Below are 17,225 nucleotides of genomic sequence, written 5' to 3' on the forward strand. Positions count from 1 at the left end.
CCAGCCCTCCAGCCTGCTCTGCCCTGGTCCCCAGCCTCTCCGCACCGCTCCAGCCCTCCAGCCTGCTCTGCCCCAGTCCCTAGCCTCTCCGCACCACTCCAGCCCTCCAGCCAGCTCTGCCCTGGTCCCCAGACGCTCCACAACGCACCAGGCCTCCAGCCCACTTCACTCCGGTCCCCACCTGCTCCAAGGTAAGCTTTCTTGTCAAAAAAAAACTTTAAAATCTTAGAAAAAAAGAGACAGAATATGAATAGAGGAAGAGGAGAAAAGCAGACGGATTGACAAGCCCAAACACTGCCTTCTCCACCGTCACCATCTTGAGGAATGTTACTATTGCTAAGAGTAGTTTAAGTTCAGGTTTTAGTCATTGAATTTAAATTCCATCAGCTGTCTGGTGGGCCTCTTGAGTCCAGTGATATCAGCATTACACCACCGTTTCCCACAGCTTTTAGATATTGCTTGCATTTTTAGCTATGTTATAGGACTGTGCCAAAATTAGTGATGTATATTTAAACAAATGATCCTAAGGTTAAAAATTACTTAGGTATGCAATTGAATTGCTCACTGTCTGGTTTTCAAATTGGAGCAAAAAATAATCCATGAGAATCCAAAAGATTTTCCCATATGCTTGATAGACCATGCCAAACCTCTGCAGTTCATAAATACAAGTTATACACGATGGACCGAAACATGAGCTCAATCGTCTTATGCTATCTCCAGTTAATTTGTTGTGATAGTCAACCGCGGACAAAATAGTAGCACTGTTTATTCTCTGCAGTCTTCTTGTCTGGTATGTCCAGAGATACATGATTTAAAGTAAATAAATGGGATAATTATCTGTTTTATTTTCATTCCTCCAACATGACATATTGATTTGTCATTCTTTTCAGTCAAACTTATTTGTTTCCTTTCATACATTTTCTTCCTTTTGTAACTTCAGCCCTTCTTGCCCATGGTTGCCTCTCTCTGTCAGTTGAGTAAGTATGTTTAGAGGAGGGGATGTCTCAAACCGTCAGTTTTTTTCCCCCACATTCTTGCCCGAGATGAAATCTTCCAACTATAGCTTATTCTAATGAGTTTCCTCAAAGTTATGCATGGTTCTCCTGCTAGTCAGAGCTGGAAAATAAGCCTACCTTGAGAAAGTGAAGTTTTATGGTCTATGTTTGGAGCAATTTGAAGGGGCAACAATGGCCTAGTGTATTATTTCTAGACTATTAGTCCAGAGACCTTGGTCATTTTCTGGGGACGATGGCAGAGGGTGGAATTTGAATTCAATAAAACAAAATCTGGAATTACGAGTCTAATGGTGACCATGAAAAACCATTGTCAATTGTTGGAAAAACCCATCTGCTTCACTAATGTCCTTCAGGGAAGGAAACTGACATCCTTACCTGGCCTGGCCTACATGTGACTACAGACCCACAGCCTGAAAAGGTGCCGGAAGCTAATTTAACCGAGGCAGTCAAAATGGGACAGGTTGTCTCAGAGAGCAATTTGCTATGGGAGGAGCAGGGGTGTGAGACTAATTGGATGGCACTTTCCAAGAACCTGTTATGGGCTGAACAGCCACTTTCTAAGTTATGACTCTGTTATTTTATAAGAATACTGATAATCTATACAAAGTTAAATGAGAGTGCTCAGTACGCATGAGCAGGATATTCCACAGAAAACAGAAGCTAATTTAATTTTAATGGAGAGGCCTGTTTGCAAGCAACATATCATTAAATTATTTCAACTGATTTTAAAAGAAATATTGGATCCAAATTTTCTTCATTTGAAATTAAAATTTGATCAGCATATGGCAATCGCTGTTACATTTGAATATACTATTCAGCCAAACCTGCTCAGAGATGCTTAGAGTCATAGTGTCATACAGCACTGAAACAGACCCTTTGGTCCAAACAATCCATACTGAACATGATCCCAAACTAAACTAGTCCCACCTGCCTGCTCCTAGTTCATATCCCTTCAAATTCTTCCTACCCATGTACTTATGTGAACTTAATGATCAAAAAAGCAATTGTGGGAAGTGTCTATCAAAATCCCCTGAAAATAACCAATAAATTTGCTATAACATGGGAAATCATGTGCAAACCTTGTGATGATGCTCAGATTATATTGTATATGTATCACCGACCACTTGTTTACAAAAAGCTGTGACACATTAACTTAATTAATTGTCATCTGTGGATCCAATCTCTACCTAAAGTATTCAAACCATCTCCAAATGCAGAAGTATAATATATTAAATCACAGAATATGATTATATCCTTCCCAAATGGAAATAACTGACCTGACAAAAATAATTGGAAAGAAAGCAATAGTTAATACTACTGTCCACTTTGCATCTCATAGTTAACTGCAATAGTAATGATTTCCCAAAGACTCACACATCCATTCTTGAATGTTGTTGGAGTCTGCAAGACTGTTCCAGTTCAATTTCTGAGCATTCAAGATTTTACCACTGGGGGCCCTGCCTTCAGCTGCCTGAAACCAAACTGTAAAATTCCTTACCATACCTCTCTTCCTCCCTAGCTTGCTTTCTTCCATTTCAATATTTCCTAAAACCAGAATTAACATTTTCCCTAATATTTCCTTATGTGACTTTATACCATATTTTGTTTCATAATGCCTCTATGAAGTGCCTTGGGACATTTTAATACATTAAAAGTCTGATACCACCACAGTACTTACATTGTAGATCTCACCACTCTTATTTAAACTCCATCATATTTACTAAAACAAACATACAGAAAAGTAATATACAATGCATAGAGGGTTACAATACACTGCGGTATTTTTTTAAAATAAATGTTCCATATAATTTGGTTGGCTCTTTCTTTTATGGTTACCTCTTCCTTTATGTGTCCACTTGCCTCATTATCATTAGGCTTAATTTCTAGTTTTAAGCAGAAACTTTGCCCAAATGTCTCTGTTTCAAAATTTTGATCAAGTTCAGAATTGTAACCAGTGTCAGATTATCGTTACCTTAGTATTCTTTGAGTTCAAAACGTTATCACAGGACTTGTATCTTCCTACAGTTTCTCCCCCCAAAAATCTAAAGGTGACTGAAGTGGACCCTAAAACCATGGATGTGGAGTGGTATAATGAAGTCCGAGTAAATGAATATCTTATCACCTATGCTCCAACTACCCCTGGTGGTCTACAGTTGGAAATAAGAGTACCTGGTGACCAAATGACATCCACCATTCAAGGACTAGAGCCAGGACTTGAATATTTAATCAACGTTTATGCTATCCTTAACAACCAGAAAAGCATTCCTGTCAGTGCCAGGGTAGCAACACGTGAGTACTGCCAGTCTCTGTAAGAATGTCCATTTGCATATTTGAGCCTGTGAACGGCAAACTTACCCGTCTGTGATTTGTTCATCACATTGATGCAAAGAACATTGAGAACAATGCGAATTGTTAATTGGGAGAAAGCAAATTGACGTCCCAGGCCAAAATAAGAAGCAATTAGTGTGATTGACAAAATGATATAGTTGGCAAATAGTGCTTTTTTTTTCAATTAAAAAAGTACCTTAAGCATCTGAGCTCTAAACATAATATGGCAAAGATGCTGAAAATATGCATATTTAAAGCAATAATATATTTATTTTTATAAATAAATTTAAATTGACCCATACTTTGCTATCCATCTTTAAAATCATGTTTTTGGATGCTTTTGTTTAGAGATTTGACGTGAAGTTATAGACTGATAGAATGTAAGTTGTTTATTATCAACAGCAACAAAAAGCCTCATCCCAGTAGCTGGGAAAAATAGCTGGAAATTTACTATTGATAATGTAGATATCTGTGTGTTTGTCAAATTCCTCACTCTATTTTAGCATCTGAGACAGTGATAGCAGACACAGAATATCAACACTGTAGCTTCATTCACAATGATGTTTGTGCAGAATTTGAGAAATAGCCAACCCTTTTTTTCCAGCTAGTTTCTCTGTAAAAGTAAGCGATTAATTCTAAAGTAAAAGATCATTTTTAAAATGATATGAAGAATTGGTCATTAAAAGGCTATTCTGAGTACTCACTTGGGTTAACAAAAAGTATTCACGTCAGCAAGACAATTTTGTTGCCATTACTTTCACTGGCTGTTCAAACCTTGTAAAGATTCGAAATTGGCATCAACAGAACATTTATGTTGAACTTTTCAGTCGATGTATTTCATCTTGTATGCTTTAAAACATATTGCCCAATTAGTTGTGTGTTTCATCCCATTGTGTGTGAATAAACCTGACCTGAAATTCCAAATACAGTGGTAATAGCCCCAAAGAAAACTCACTAAGGTGACTGTAAAAGTATTTATTTCCACTGTAGGTTATCCATTCAGATAAATGGAGTTCTGAACAGAAATGCAGAAACCATAAAAGTTACATATTTTCTAATTAGTTCCATTTCTTTATTATTCCATCAATCGCAAGCAAAAAGTGTTAGCTTAACTAGGGACATTAGTAATGAATACTGTTTGTTGATGTCTGAAAGCATAGGTTCAAAAGAATGAAATCTTGGTCATTCGTAAAATGAAATTTGTTGAATGATTTCACAAAAAATAGCACACTGACCTTGAAAAAAAAATGAAAATGGCCTCAGCTTTTCACTTCAAGTACTCTTAAGTTCTTTCCATAACCTTTGGTCTGTGTTTTATCATTGCTATCAATAGCTGCTTTGATGCATCATAACATAGATCTCATTGCATTGATGGATATAGCCTGTGAATTAACTTCAATATGATCTCATCAAGAATAAATGAATCAAACATGTAATATGGAAACAATTCAAGCTGAAACTATTGACTAAATTTATGTCAAAGTCAATGCAAAGCATTGGCAACTAGCAGCAAATATTTCAAGTAAAGGTTGATTTTTATATCCAGTTTGAGTAAAGCCATTCCCAGTTCAGTATTTTAGGGCTACAGTTTAATTTGTGCCTTGCCTTTCAGACAAACTTCTGAATACTGTTGATGTTAGCAATTTATATGAAAGAGAATAAAAATCAAGATGTTAGTCTTAGTTTTTAAAATGCATTCAATCTATAGTCCTGCAATATTTCAATCAGGTTTTTGCAAAGATTCGTAGCTCAGGTTGTGGATGAGATTGTTGACTTGCTCACCAAGCTGGCTTGTTTTCGTTCAATAGTTTCATCACCATGCTAGGTAACATCATAAGTGAGACCTCCAATGAAGCATTGTTGTTCTACTCCGTTGGAATTTATACACTCTGATCCGTTATGGTGAGTTGTGTCATTTCTGGTTCTGTTCTGTGTGGGTTTCTATATGAGGTCCCATACAGATCAAAACCGGAAATGACACAGCTCACCATAACGGACCAGACAGTATAAATTCCAAGCGGAGTAGAACAACATCACTTCCATGGAAGCCTCACTGATGATGTTACCTGGTGACAAAACGTCTGAACATAAACAAACCAGCTCGGCAAGCAAGTCAACAGCCACAATATTTCATGAAAAAATTGATTATTATTGGATAAGTAGTTTGTTCTAAATTGGTAGGCTTCATCAATTTTGTCGCCGGGAGCCATTTCACCAATGTCAAAACAGGCCATGTTGCAATTTGAGTGCCTACTTAAACCACATTAAACTTAAAGACTGTTGCTTGAAGCTGTTCCTGCTCATAACCTATAATTGTTCTGAACTAAATTATCTGTTTGACATAAAGCTCCAGCTTTCTAAACTTACTTCCTGCCTCCCTGCAGATCTACCCACACCAGATGGTCTAAGATTCAAGTCCATTCGTGAGACCTCTGTAAATGTGGAGTGGGAACCTTTGGATATCGTGTTTGATGGTTGGGAGATCATTTTCAAAGCTCCGGTAAGTCAAATGATATAATGATATAGTCACAAAATTAGAGGATGTAGCAAGTATATTATTGATTTCTTATAAAGTGGGCCAAATTAATTGATCAATCCTGCTGTCATTGTTTTCAATTAGTTGATAATTGTATGCCTAAATTTTCTAATCTTGTGTATTTTGTTTCATGTCAGAAAAGATCTTGGATCATTTTTTGTGATCCACTGTATTTGTGGATCAAATGTTTGTTCTTTGGTATGAAATGAAAATTAAGAAAGTGTGTACCTTTGTTAGGTAATTCCATTTCCCAAATTTTTTTATTACTGGTTCAGTTCTTTTTTCTGATTAATAATAACTTCCTAGGATGTCAGCAATTGGGGGATTCAACAGTGATAATGCCATTGAATGTCAAGGGAATTCAATTATACTCACTCACTGTGGAGATGGCTACTGCCTGGCATTTGTGTGGTATGAATGTCACTTGCCATTGCCAAGCTCAATGTTGTCTAGATCTTGCTGTATATAGAAAGAGGCTATTTAAGTATGTCAGCTGTCATAAATGAACTTAAAATTTATGCAATCTTCACTGATCATTCTTATATCAGGCCTTTTGATGATGAAATGTCTATCTTAGAAACCTCTGCAGTAATGTCCTGGGACTTTTTCAGTGCAGCATTAGCCACAAACAGTCCCAAGGAAGGCTACAGCTACAACTTAAACAGCTGGTAGAAAATGCCATTTTTAAAATTAATTTTAATGAGGTGTAAGAAATTTCTTATTTCCCTTCCATATCAGCTGTGGCTCAGTTGGTAGCAATTTCAGTTCTGAGTTACAAGGTTCTGGGCTTGAGTCCTATTCCAGAATTTGAGTATAATAAACGATCCTGATATTCCAATGCAGTACTGAGGGACCATTGCACTGTCAGAGAAACTATCTGCCTACTTGAATGGATGCAATAGATCCCTTGGCACTGTTGCAGAAAGGAGAAGGGGAGACGTTCCCAATGTCCTGACCAATATTTATCCCAAAATCAACATCATGAAGACAGCTTGTCTGCCACTATCACATTGTTGTTCAAGGGAGTTTGCTGTATGCAAATTGGCTGCCATGTTTCCTACATTATAATGGTGACTACACTTCAAAAATTATTTCACTGGCTATAATGTACTCTCAGACATCTGGTACTTGGGAGAAAGGGCAAATAAATGCAGGTTGCATTTATTGAGAATGCCACCAATGAGGCGAAGCAATGCACGCATGCACAGGAGTACAGTGTTGCAAACATCAAATCATAGAAAATAGGAACAGGCCATTCAGCCCTTCACAGCTGCTCCACCATGCAATAGGATCACGGCTCAATGTTCAGCTCAGTGCCTGTTACTGGCTTTTGCCCTATATTCTTTTAGCCCTCAGATCTGCATCTATCTCCTTCTTGAAAACATTCAATGTTTTGGCCTCAACAGCTTTCTATGATTCAGAATTCCAAAGGCACACCACTCTCTGGGTGAAGTAATTTCACCTCACCTCAATCATAAATGGTTTACTTTAGATACCTTAAATGGCATCATTGCAAACAGTGGAGCAGCAGCAGCATCTGCCAGTATAACTGTGATTATTCACACAGTTTCCAATTATACATGATTCTGAAGGATCTTGGCTAATCAAGGCTAGGGAGTGCAAGCAGTAACTAAGGTAGAATGGGGGATTGGTCATCACTTCTACAGACTATTTACCATGGGGCAGACAGAACGTACTCTGGTGCTGACGTCACTGTGCATAGAATGTGGTGACATCTGCAAAGGATCATGGGAGAACCCGTGAGCTGCCACAGCCAGTTGATATCACCAGCCCTGTCTGCACGCACACCAGTCGCCATTTGGTGCTTGGAGTAATTACCCGAACAATGGAAGTTTTTCTTTTCTACTTTTCCCATTGCATTTTGCTGATCCTTTCAAGTTGACTAATACTTGCTATCTCAACTAATTTGTGCAAATTGGCGGCACAGTAGGATGCTCCAGCCTGAGCTCCTCTGCTCCGCCCGTTCTTTTTCTTGTTTTTTTTCTCCTCTCTTTTTTTCTCTTTTCTATAGTATATTGGTTTCAAACTTTTAACTTCTTAACCTTACCTGGAGGGAATGGAGGAGGCGACTCCCAGGCCAGAGGCCATCACTGGTGAGTCCCAGACCAGGCCAGTGCTGGAGGCAGGTCCTGGGGGGCGAGTCCTGGACCAGAGGCCATTGCAGTGAGGCAAGTCCCAGACTGAAGGCCACTGTGGGGGAGGTGAGGCCCTCGCAGACTGGAAACAAGACCTCGAGTTTTGAAGCCCAGCATGGTCTGGAGGCTCAGTACTGGCACGAACTCAGTGAAAAGGACTGTGATTCAAGTGCTTTTTAAAAACTTTTTGTTCTTATGCTGGACTTTTATTTATTATTCCTTCAAGTCTGTAACAAATACTTAAGTATCTGGACCTAGGTATCCTGTACCTAAGATGGCACCATAACCAACCATGATGTGGAGGTGTTGGGGTTGGACTGGGGTGGACAAAGTCAGAAGTCATACCACACCAGGTTATAGCCCAACAGGTTTATTTGAAATCACAAGCTTTCGGAACGCTGCTCCTTCGTCAAGTGAAGTGAGAGAGAAGCACACAGAACACAGAATTTATAAGCAGAGAGATCAAGGGCAGAGGATCAAATGATCATACGAATGGTATAAGTGGAGTGTCGAATAATAAGTCCCTGCAGGTGATCCAAAGCATTAGATGGTGTGAGTAAAGCGTCAACAGCTGAATAACCAGCAAAGGGATGACCTATAATCCGATTAAATGAGGCAGAGAGATAATCAAAAAGAATTAAAAATAAGGTGGTGCTGGAGACAAACGAGATGACTGGAATAACATGATAGGTATAAGAGTTGCATGCAAAGGGTCATCCTCATCCTTCAGCTTGATTGCTTTCATTCAGATATAAATACCATCGTATCATCAAGGTGCTGAAATATCTTTCATTACAATACTGTCATATCACTGTCATATTTATTTATTCATTTGAAGTGCAGACAGCTGTAAAATATTGTTACATCTGTTCCTAAAAAATGCATGACTAACACCTACATTTTTGACTGTTACATGTTGTAACAGATGTATGTTACAAGAAATGTTCTTTCATCAAATTTGACAAGTCATGGGTTAACATGATGACTCCAGAAAAGAATGAGATTTGTCAAATATTTGGATTGACTAAATAAAGAGAAACTGCCTTCAATAGCTGTGGGGTTAACTAGAGGACACAGATATAAGGTGATTGAAGAATGAGAACTATTATGAGGAAGCAGGTGTTGAAGAACCAATTGATTAACATTTAAACTGTGCAGTCTGATTGGGTGTTTAAAAAAAATCAATATCAGTCTTCAAAAAGGAACTGGATAAGTACTTAATTGCAGGGATATCAAGATGAGCGTGAGATTGAAAAGTGCAGCTAAGATACTGAGTGCATTGGTCTTTGGAAAAAAAAACTAGCTTAGAATTGATGAACTTCATGGCCTCCTTCTGTGTAATTTTCTATGAATCTGTAACTTGGGAAGATGAATCATAAAAAAGCACAAATATCTGAAATCCAGAAATAGAAATAAATCTAAAATGCTAAAATGATGCAGAAGTGTTCCAATAATGTCTGGGAAGATTTCTCTCCACAGATGCTGCCAGGCCAACTGAGATTTTCCAGCAATTTCTGCTTTTGTTTCTGAAAAGAGTTTTTAGGATAACTTGGGTTAAATTTAACTTGTTTAGATAATTTTATTCCATTACATATTTCACATTACTTCCTTCAATTAAAAATGGTACACAAAAAGAAATAAAGTTTAATTCAACATGCACGTCAGTTGGTTTACTTTTTTTTAACAGCATGTTTTATTTTGATATTTGGATTTTAAACTTAAAGTAATGAGCCGGAGAAAACTGAGCCGTTATTGGGCTAAACTGGGCCAAGACTGAGAGACTGAGGGTCTTCTTTGTTCTATATGGTCATTATTTTAAACTCCATAGCAAAGCTCCATAAACCTCTGGATTTAATATCTATGTTTAACGGTGACCGTATAACCACTGTCAAATGTCTTTAAAGTCCCATTTGGTTCACTAATGTTCTTTAGGAAAGTCAATTTCCCACCTTACCTGGTCTGGCCTACATGCCAACAGAAGTATGGTTGACTCTTAACTGCCCTCTAGGCAAAAAAAAGGATGGGCAATAAATGTTGGCCTAAACAATGATGCTCTCATTCCATGAATAAATAAAAAAAAAGCTTGATGCCAGGTAAGAGAACCTGGATTCAGAGAATAGGTCAATGGTTACAACAGACCTCTTACTACCAGCTACTGTTTGAGAAAATGGGAACAGTGCTAACCATCTGATGGTGGTGTGCTCCATGTTGAGACTGGAAGGTGTAAACCATCTAATTAAAAGGTGCAGTATCTTGATATTGCATCGCATTTCACCCAAACAGATTGCAGAGGACTTGAACAACATTGTGAAAATGGAACAAATAATTAAAGTGGTGAGCAACAAGAAATTCAGGATCATGCTTGTGGCTACATTCAGATGCAACTGGCTTAAATTCTGATTACATCTTGCTTTATGAATTGTTTTTATGAAAGTGGCATTGCAAATTGGACTCTAAATTTGTCTCCTTTGGACATGAAGATTTCTAACTTCTCCATATCAAACAATGGTTGGTGGTAATAAACTAAAAGCAGAATATGTCGTAAAACAAAAACAGACAGATCTGGAGAAACTCAACAGGTTTGGCAGCATCTTTAAAGAGAAAATCAAAATAATATTTCAAGCCCCGTGACCCTTTTTCAGAACATCTTGTAAAATCTCAGTGAACCGAGCAAAACTGTTCCAAAGAAGAATCATATCAAATGCAAAATATGAATTTTGTTTCTCTCTCCACAGATGCTGCTGAGGTTTTTCAACATTTTCTATTTTTATTTCAGATCTCTAGAAAGCATGGTATTGTGTTTTTATTTCAGTAATTGGTAGTGATACAAATTACAATTCAACATTCTTCATGCTGCCTATATTTTAATGCAGACCAGTTGACAAATTCTTTTCTCAACACTAACTTATCTTTAAAGTAAGTATGATAAATCAGCCACAAACTGTACATAAATATTCTTGTTGCCCACTCATCTATCCAAATACACTTGGAATACTTTATTGCGATGGATGGCATCAGAAAAAAGCCTTTGATATATCCGCAAGCCTGGGGCAATATCTGAAATAATGAACCAAAGCGATGTGTCACAGATCACCTCTGTGTTTCTCTGTACAAGCCTGAAATATCCTTCTATTTGCAGAAAGAAGAAAATGGAGAAATTTCCAACAGCCTGAAACAGCCGCAGGTATCATTTGTACAGACTGGTCTGGCTCCAGGACACGATTACGAGGTCAGCCTTCATGTTGTGAAAAATAATACTCGTGGCCCACCAATTAAGCAAAGACTGACAACAAGTGAGTAGATGTAAATGTTACTTTCCCCTCTGCTTGGCTGACTTCTCGATTGCACAGCCTTCAATTTGAGTCAATACAAGATTGACATTCATATCAAATACTGATCTGATTAGTATGGACCTAAGCTGACTTATTTCTAGCAAGTTCCTTTCCTTAATTCATGATGCCACATGAAAGAAATGAGAACAGAATTAGGGCTCCACAGCTCTTTAATCTTGATCTGCCATCCAATTAGGTGATGGCTAACCTTCTACCACAATTTCAATTTTATACCCTGAAGTAACTCCACAGAGACTGGTATCCTGTCACCAAGTCACCCTTTATTTACACATGGGAAGTCTTTAACTCTGGCACAATTCATCAGCGTCAGCACCCAAAGTGTCACAATCTCATTTGTGAGTTTGCAGCTTTCAAATGCGTGCTTGTTCAGGACCACGGCACCCACCCGAAATTTATACGTCACTGGACCTGACCTCACGTTGACCGTGCATCACCCATGCAGGGTTATTTCTGTGGTTTCTACACCAAACTTTGCCACTTAAGTAAACTGTCTCTCTTGCTTATTGGAGTCTTGTGACCGACATTGATTCTCCTGATGCCATTTCACTCGGCACCCTCCACATTTAGCCTGGTACACAGTCTTCTCCCCATTAGCAACTCTGCTGGAGCTAACCTTGTCATTGCATGTGGGGTGGTCATATAATCAAATAAGAACTAGGACAGCTTGGTATTTAGCAAGGCTGCAGGCTGTTTCTTCAAGCCTGCCTTCTACATTTGGACTGCTCTTTCTGCCAGACCATTGGATGATGGATGGTATAGAGCTGTCCTTATATGTCGATTCCCATTCAACTTTAGGAAATACTCAGACTCCCTGCTGATAAATGATGGCCCGTTATCTGTGACCAACACTTCCCGGGAGTCTGTGTATCGAAAAAGCTGCGCGCAGCTTTCCTGTTGTGGTCCCTGTATTTGACGAATGGACTCTATGCACATCCAGTGACTTAGAGTGGGTATCCGCAATGTCTAAGAAAATTGAGCCCATGAAAGGACCTGGATGGTTGATATGTAACCAAGTCCAAGTTTTCCGTAGCTATTCCCATGAATGCGGGAGAGCTGCAGGCAGTAATTTTTGTCCTTTTTGGCACTGCTCCATGAACACAGCTATGTCTGCATCCAAGCTTGACCAGCGACCATATCATCTCACCAGCATCTTCATTTTGGACACCCTTGGTGGAGTTCAGCCAGTGTCTAGGGTTGACATTTGTTCAGGACAATCACTCTTACTCCCCATTATAATATGCCTTCCTGTACTGTGACTTGGTCTCTCTGGGTCCAAAAGGATTTTGTTCTGGTTGTGACGGCCCTTTGGTTTCCTCCATCAGCTGTTTCCGTTTTGCCAGGAGCGGATCTTTCTATGTTCAAAGCCTGATATTGTCAGCTGTGACTAGAAGTGGGTCCAGAAAATTTAAAACCATTACAGAACCTTCTAGTGATGGTAATATTGGTGGTGTACCTGCCAGTCAGAGCCTGCTCAATGCATCCACATTCACTACTTGGCCTCCCGGATGGTGTTCAAACTTTAGTTATAAACAATTAATATCAGAGCCCACCGCTGAATGGCTATGGGCATCACTGTCTTGCCCTCTTTAAGCAAACCTAGACCTTCCTGGAAGACTTCTGTGTATTCCATTAGGACTTTACTCAGGCAGCCATTTTCTAACTGAGCAACATTGAGCCAATCTAGGATAATCTCTCTCAACCAATTTCACCCCAATCAAGCTTGGGCCTGAGCCTTTTACTACAATCAGTGATAACTGAACCAGCTACTTTTCATAAGAGACTGGAACTGAAGTTGTACCCCTAATCTGTAAAGGATCCCTGGTATTGGTTCTCAGCCTAACCAAGGTCTCAGGCAAACTTAAGGGTTGGTGTCCAAAGCGAATTTTGTTAAAAACTGGTTCTGCCATCACTGGTGTGGCTGTGCTGGTATCGGACTTCATTAGAACTAGATGGCCATTTAATCAGACATTTATTTTGATTGGTTCTGATTTGGATGTTGCTAAGCAATTGAACTGTTCCAAACCAGATGTAAGTGGACTTTCGAGGGTATGTGCACTCCTGGATACCGGCATATGAGTTCTTTTACTCAATTTAGGAATGGTAGGACTCTTTTGCTATCTCGAATCCACATCCTGGCAGCAACTACGTGGCTTGCTGGCCCAGATCCTGAAGAAAACTTTAACCATTTGACTGAGACCTGGCTTTATTTTGGGGTTTTGCTGTGGGCTTACAAAACGTCCCTCTATTCATGATATGTCCTGAGTGCAGTTATGCAATTGCCTTCACTCAAGTGGTGTTCTTCAAGCTCAGTCCATTTCCATCGGAACACCCTGCAACTCATTGCTCCACTTCCTGCATTTTCCAATGATAAAGCCAGTTGTAGGCTATTTGAAGTCCAGTTGGACTTCAACCAGTAGGTGTTTTTGCATGGCTAGATCTTTAATCCAACTTTCATTGCCACTGAAATAACTCTACAGAAGCCGATATCCAAGTTATTTACACTTGGAAAGCCTTTGACTCTGGCACAGCCTCATCAGAGTCAACACCCAGAGTGTCAGAATGTCTGATGTACCTCTTTTTTTATCTATCAGCTATGGCTACCTGATTGGACCAGATTAACAACCCTAATCAGGGATCTCATATTCTATGATGTCCAGCTGGTTGACCTCATTACAGTCACTACACACCCAATCCCCATCTCCTAAATCCCCTTAAGGTCCAAAAAAATCTATCAGTTTCAAGCTTGGAAATACTCAATGAACCAAGCATCTACAACTCCCTGAAGCAAAGAATTCCAAAGATTCAAGTACGTACCCAAACGTTTTAGGCTATTTTGCCTCAAGAGATTTTTAACATTTTTTCGATTCTCTGCAACATATCTTTCTTAAACCTAATATCATTAAAGAAAAAGGGTTTTGACCACTCACAGCAGTCCATTATTACTTTTATAAATAACCCAGGCAACCCTGCCTTAGATAGAGGTGTGGCTCTCAGCTGAGAAGCTGCTTTGTGTAATTCTAAACCTCCACTTCTGAGCTGTTGGAGCTGGAATATCATAAATCTGGGAGGCAACATATAAGACTCTATTTGAAATCAAGTGAATTGAAACCAGGAATGCTGTTGCAACCATAGAAGAAATGAAAAGTCTACATTAAAGATTACATATCCTCTGCCTCCATTTTCTAGATATAGATATCATAACCCACCCCCTTCCTCAATTTCCTCCACCTAATTGCCCAATGTTTCAACTTTTCTCCTGGCTTTCATGGTACTCTTCTTAGCTGGTTTCTGCTCCTCAAGCATTATCCCAATCATTAAAATGAGTTACTCTACAAAGTGATGAAGCGGGTTTACACATCGTTTCCACCAGTCAGGAGCTCCTTTATGAACAATCTTTTCAAGTGCATTATGGGTGAACATTTACACTGACCAACCACAGTTATCACTCACTCCCAGGAAAATCCAGATCACCATGCCCCTACTGCTGGCCTGGGGAATTGGCCAGGCAAAGCTTGTTACAAGGGACTAAAGGTAATACCAAGTCACCAGTTCCAAGTAAAACTCCACAATGAATTGGAAAAGGATATACTTTCAATTTAATGCACAGAAGTATTTGTCCTTAGCTCAGTGTCACCAGTCCCTAGCACAAATTGTTGATTAGATTGAGATTGAGGGAGATTTTACCATAAGCAAAAATATATCCAGAAATTAGTTTGGGTAGAGGGAGTTGTTTAGTCAGAATTGGGCAGGCCACTGGAGCAATTGGGCCACAAATGACTGTGACATGTGCAGGGTTTAAAAAAGATGAAAACATCTAACTAATCAGCCAGCGCTCTCAGAGAGTCAGAGATGAGGGGGAAAAAGGAGGGAAATATTAGTATTATTCAAATGTCATTGTTATGGAATAAAATCTTCCATTTTTCTCAATCAAACAAAACTCTTTCCATGCGATTAATCCTATTGCAAACAATCCAGCGATGTGAAGCTTTACACAGGTCCCAAAAACTGCTAAACCTGCAAATATTTCCAAACCTTAGAGGGGAAGGCAAATTCTCTAGGTGATGCTTGTTTATTGTAATGGGCTGTAGTGATTGGAACCAAGTGGATCTTGTTGACTATGAGATGCTTGATTGGGGTTGTTAATCAGGAAAGCCCTGGCTGACCAATATAATCAGGGGATTTAGAATCTCCTCAACCCCAGGTACTGACTCCGAGCTGGCTGATCACACAGCCAATGTAATAGGCACAAGTAAATAAAGCGTGACTTGGTGATGGGATACCGGCCTCTGTGCAGTTATTTTGTGCGCCTAATCAAAATTATTTTCTTGCTTTGCCACCGCTCCCTTTCTATGAAAAGCAGCAGAGCCCGGGACGGAGGCCTCATATCATTACACGTAGGATCAGCTCCATTTCTTTCAATAGCTACCTTCAACGTGACCCAATCCTGGCAGTGAAAATCTGACTCCAGCTATCGTTGTCAAATGACGATTATAAATCCTGATATTTTCTCCATCATTACAACTATGACATCCAAACAAGACCCTGGGTACCAAATGTTATCATATCTGTCCATAAATGAAAGTCTGAACCATAAAGTAATGCTCCCTAAATAGAAGAGCAAGCACCCGTTTCATCATTATAAATTAATAATTTCATATCTCATAAACCTATGTGAGCAGGAATAGCAGCTACTGATAATTGAAGTAATCTGTTAATATTATTTATTTTATTTCCTGTGTAAATTGAACAACTGGCACAGCTGACAGAGAGATATGGGAATTATCCAATCGTTAATTTTTAATTCCGTTCTGGGAATGGAACAAAATTTGAGGGAAAATTCTGCTTGAACTGGAACTGTTTCTCAACTTGGCTGTTTTCACAGGACCTTTTGGAACAAGATCATTTTACAAGATCATAAATCACACACCCATGCACAACCACACCAGATGAATCTTCCCAGTATTGGATAGAAAAATTGCCAGACTGATAAATTTAATGAGGAAAGCATGAGCTAATGGCCACCTGTCAGTTGTAATAAAGTGTTGATGTGGAAGAATGCAGGAGCATTCAAAATCTACACAGTATATGTCTGGCCTTGTTCTATACTCAGGGATTGTATCTGGTCATATAATATTCAGCAATATGCTATAGAGACTTTACACTAGAGATTACCTCAAGTGCACACTACCAGATTTTTTTGCTTTAATATAATAAATTCAAGGTATATCTAACTTTACAGCAGCTGTAAAACACTGTTGCCACCCATTTCCATACATTCAATGCTAGATTTGATCGCCATACTTCCGGGGAATTTCAACAGTTGTTAGTTTATATATCATTCTACATATGTTGCATTTTTGGCACATCCTTGTAATGCTTTAATCTCAATTAATTTCAAAATATTACTATAAATCATGCAACACCTTTCAGAATGCAAGTAGCTGTATTTGAAAGGAAATTGCTGGCTTAAATTATAATTGGCAATTCTTCACAAAAGCAAAAGCTGTGGATTTTAGCAAAAATTTAACATACAGAAGGTAAAAACAAGTAAAAACAAAACAGAAAATGCTGGAGAAACTCATCAGGAAAGAAAACAGAGTTAATGTTTTGAGTCTAGGGATCCTTCTTCAGAAACATTAACACTGTTTTCTCTCCACAGATTCAGCCAGCCAACCTGAGTTTCTCCAGCAATCTCTGTTCTTATTACTTCAAATCTGTAGCATCTACAGTTCTTCATTTTATTAATTAAATTCTGGCAAATAGGCTTGTAGCCATCTTTGTCAAATGTATCAGAGATAGTAGGAACTGCAGATGCTGGAGAATCCGAGACAACAAG

At 38.9% G+C, this 17,225-nt stretch overlaps 1 protein-coding gene across 1 annotated transcript in view; it reads left to right on the forward strand.

Moving 5' to 3' along the window:
- The window catches only part of tncb (tenascin Cb), a 310,123-nt gene that overhangs the window by 211,881 nt on the left and 81,017 nt on the right, over positions 1 to 17,225 (forward strand). Inside the window, exons 7-9 of the mRNA XM_048613353.1 lie at positions 3,042 to 3,305; positions 5,729 to 5,844; positions 11,176 to 11,335. Of these exons, the coding sequence (XP_048469310.1) occupies positions 3,042 to 3,305; positions 5,729 to 5,844; positions 11,176 to 11,335 (540 nt within the window). The remainder of the gene's footprint in view (positions 1 to 3,041; positions 3,306 to 5,728; positions 5,845 to 11,175; positions 11,336 to 17,225) is intronic.

The sequence above is a fragment of the Rhincodon typus genome, chromosome 28, assembly GCF_021869965.1.
Source record: "Rhincodon typus isolate 14 chromosome 28, sRhiTyp1.1, whole genome shotgun sequence".
Taxonomy (NCBI): domain Eukaryota; kingdom Metazoa; phylum Chordata; class Chondrichthyes; order Orectolobiformes; family Rhincodontidae; genus Rhincodon; species Rhincodon typus.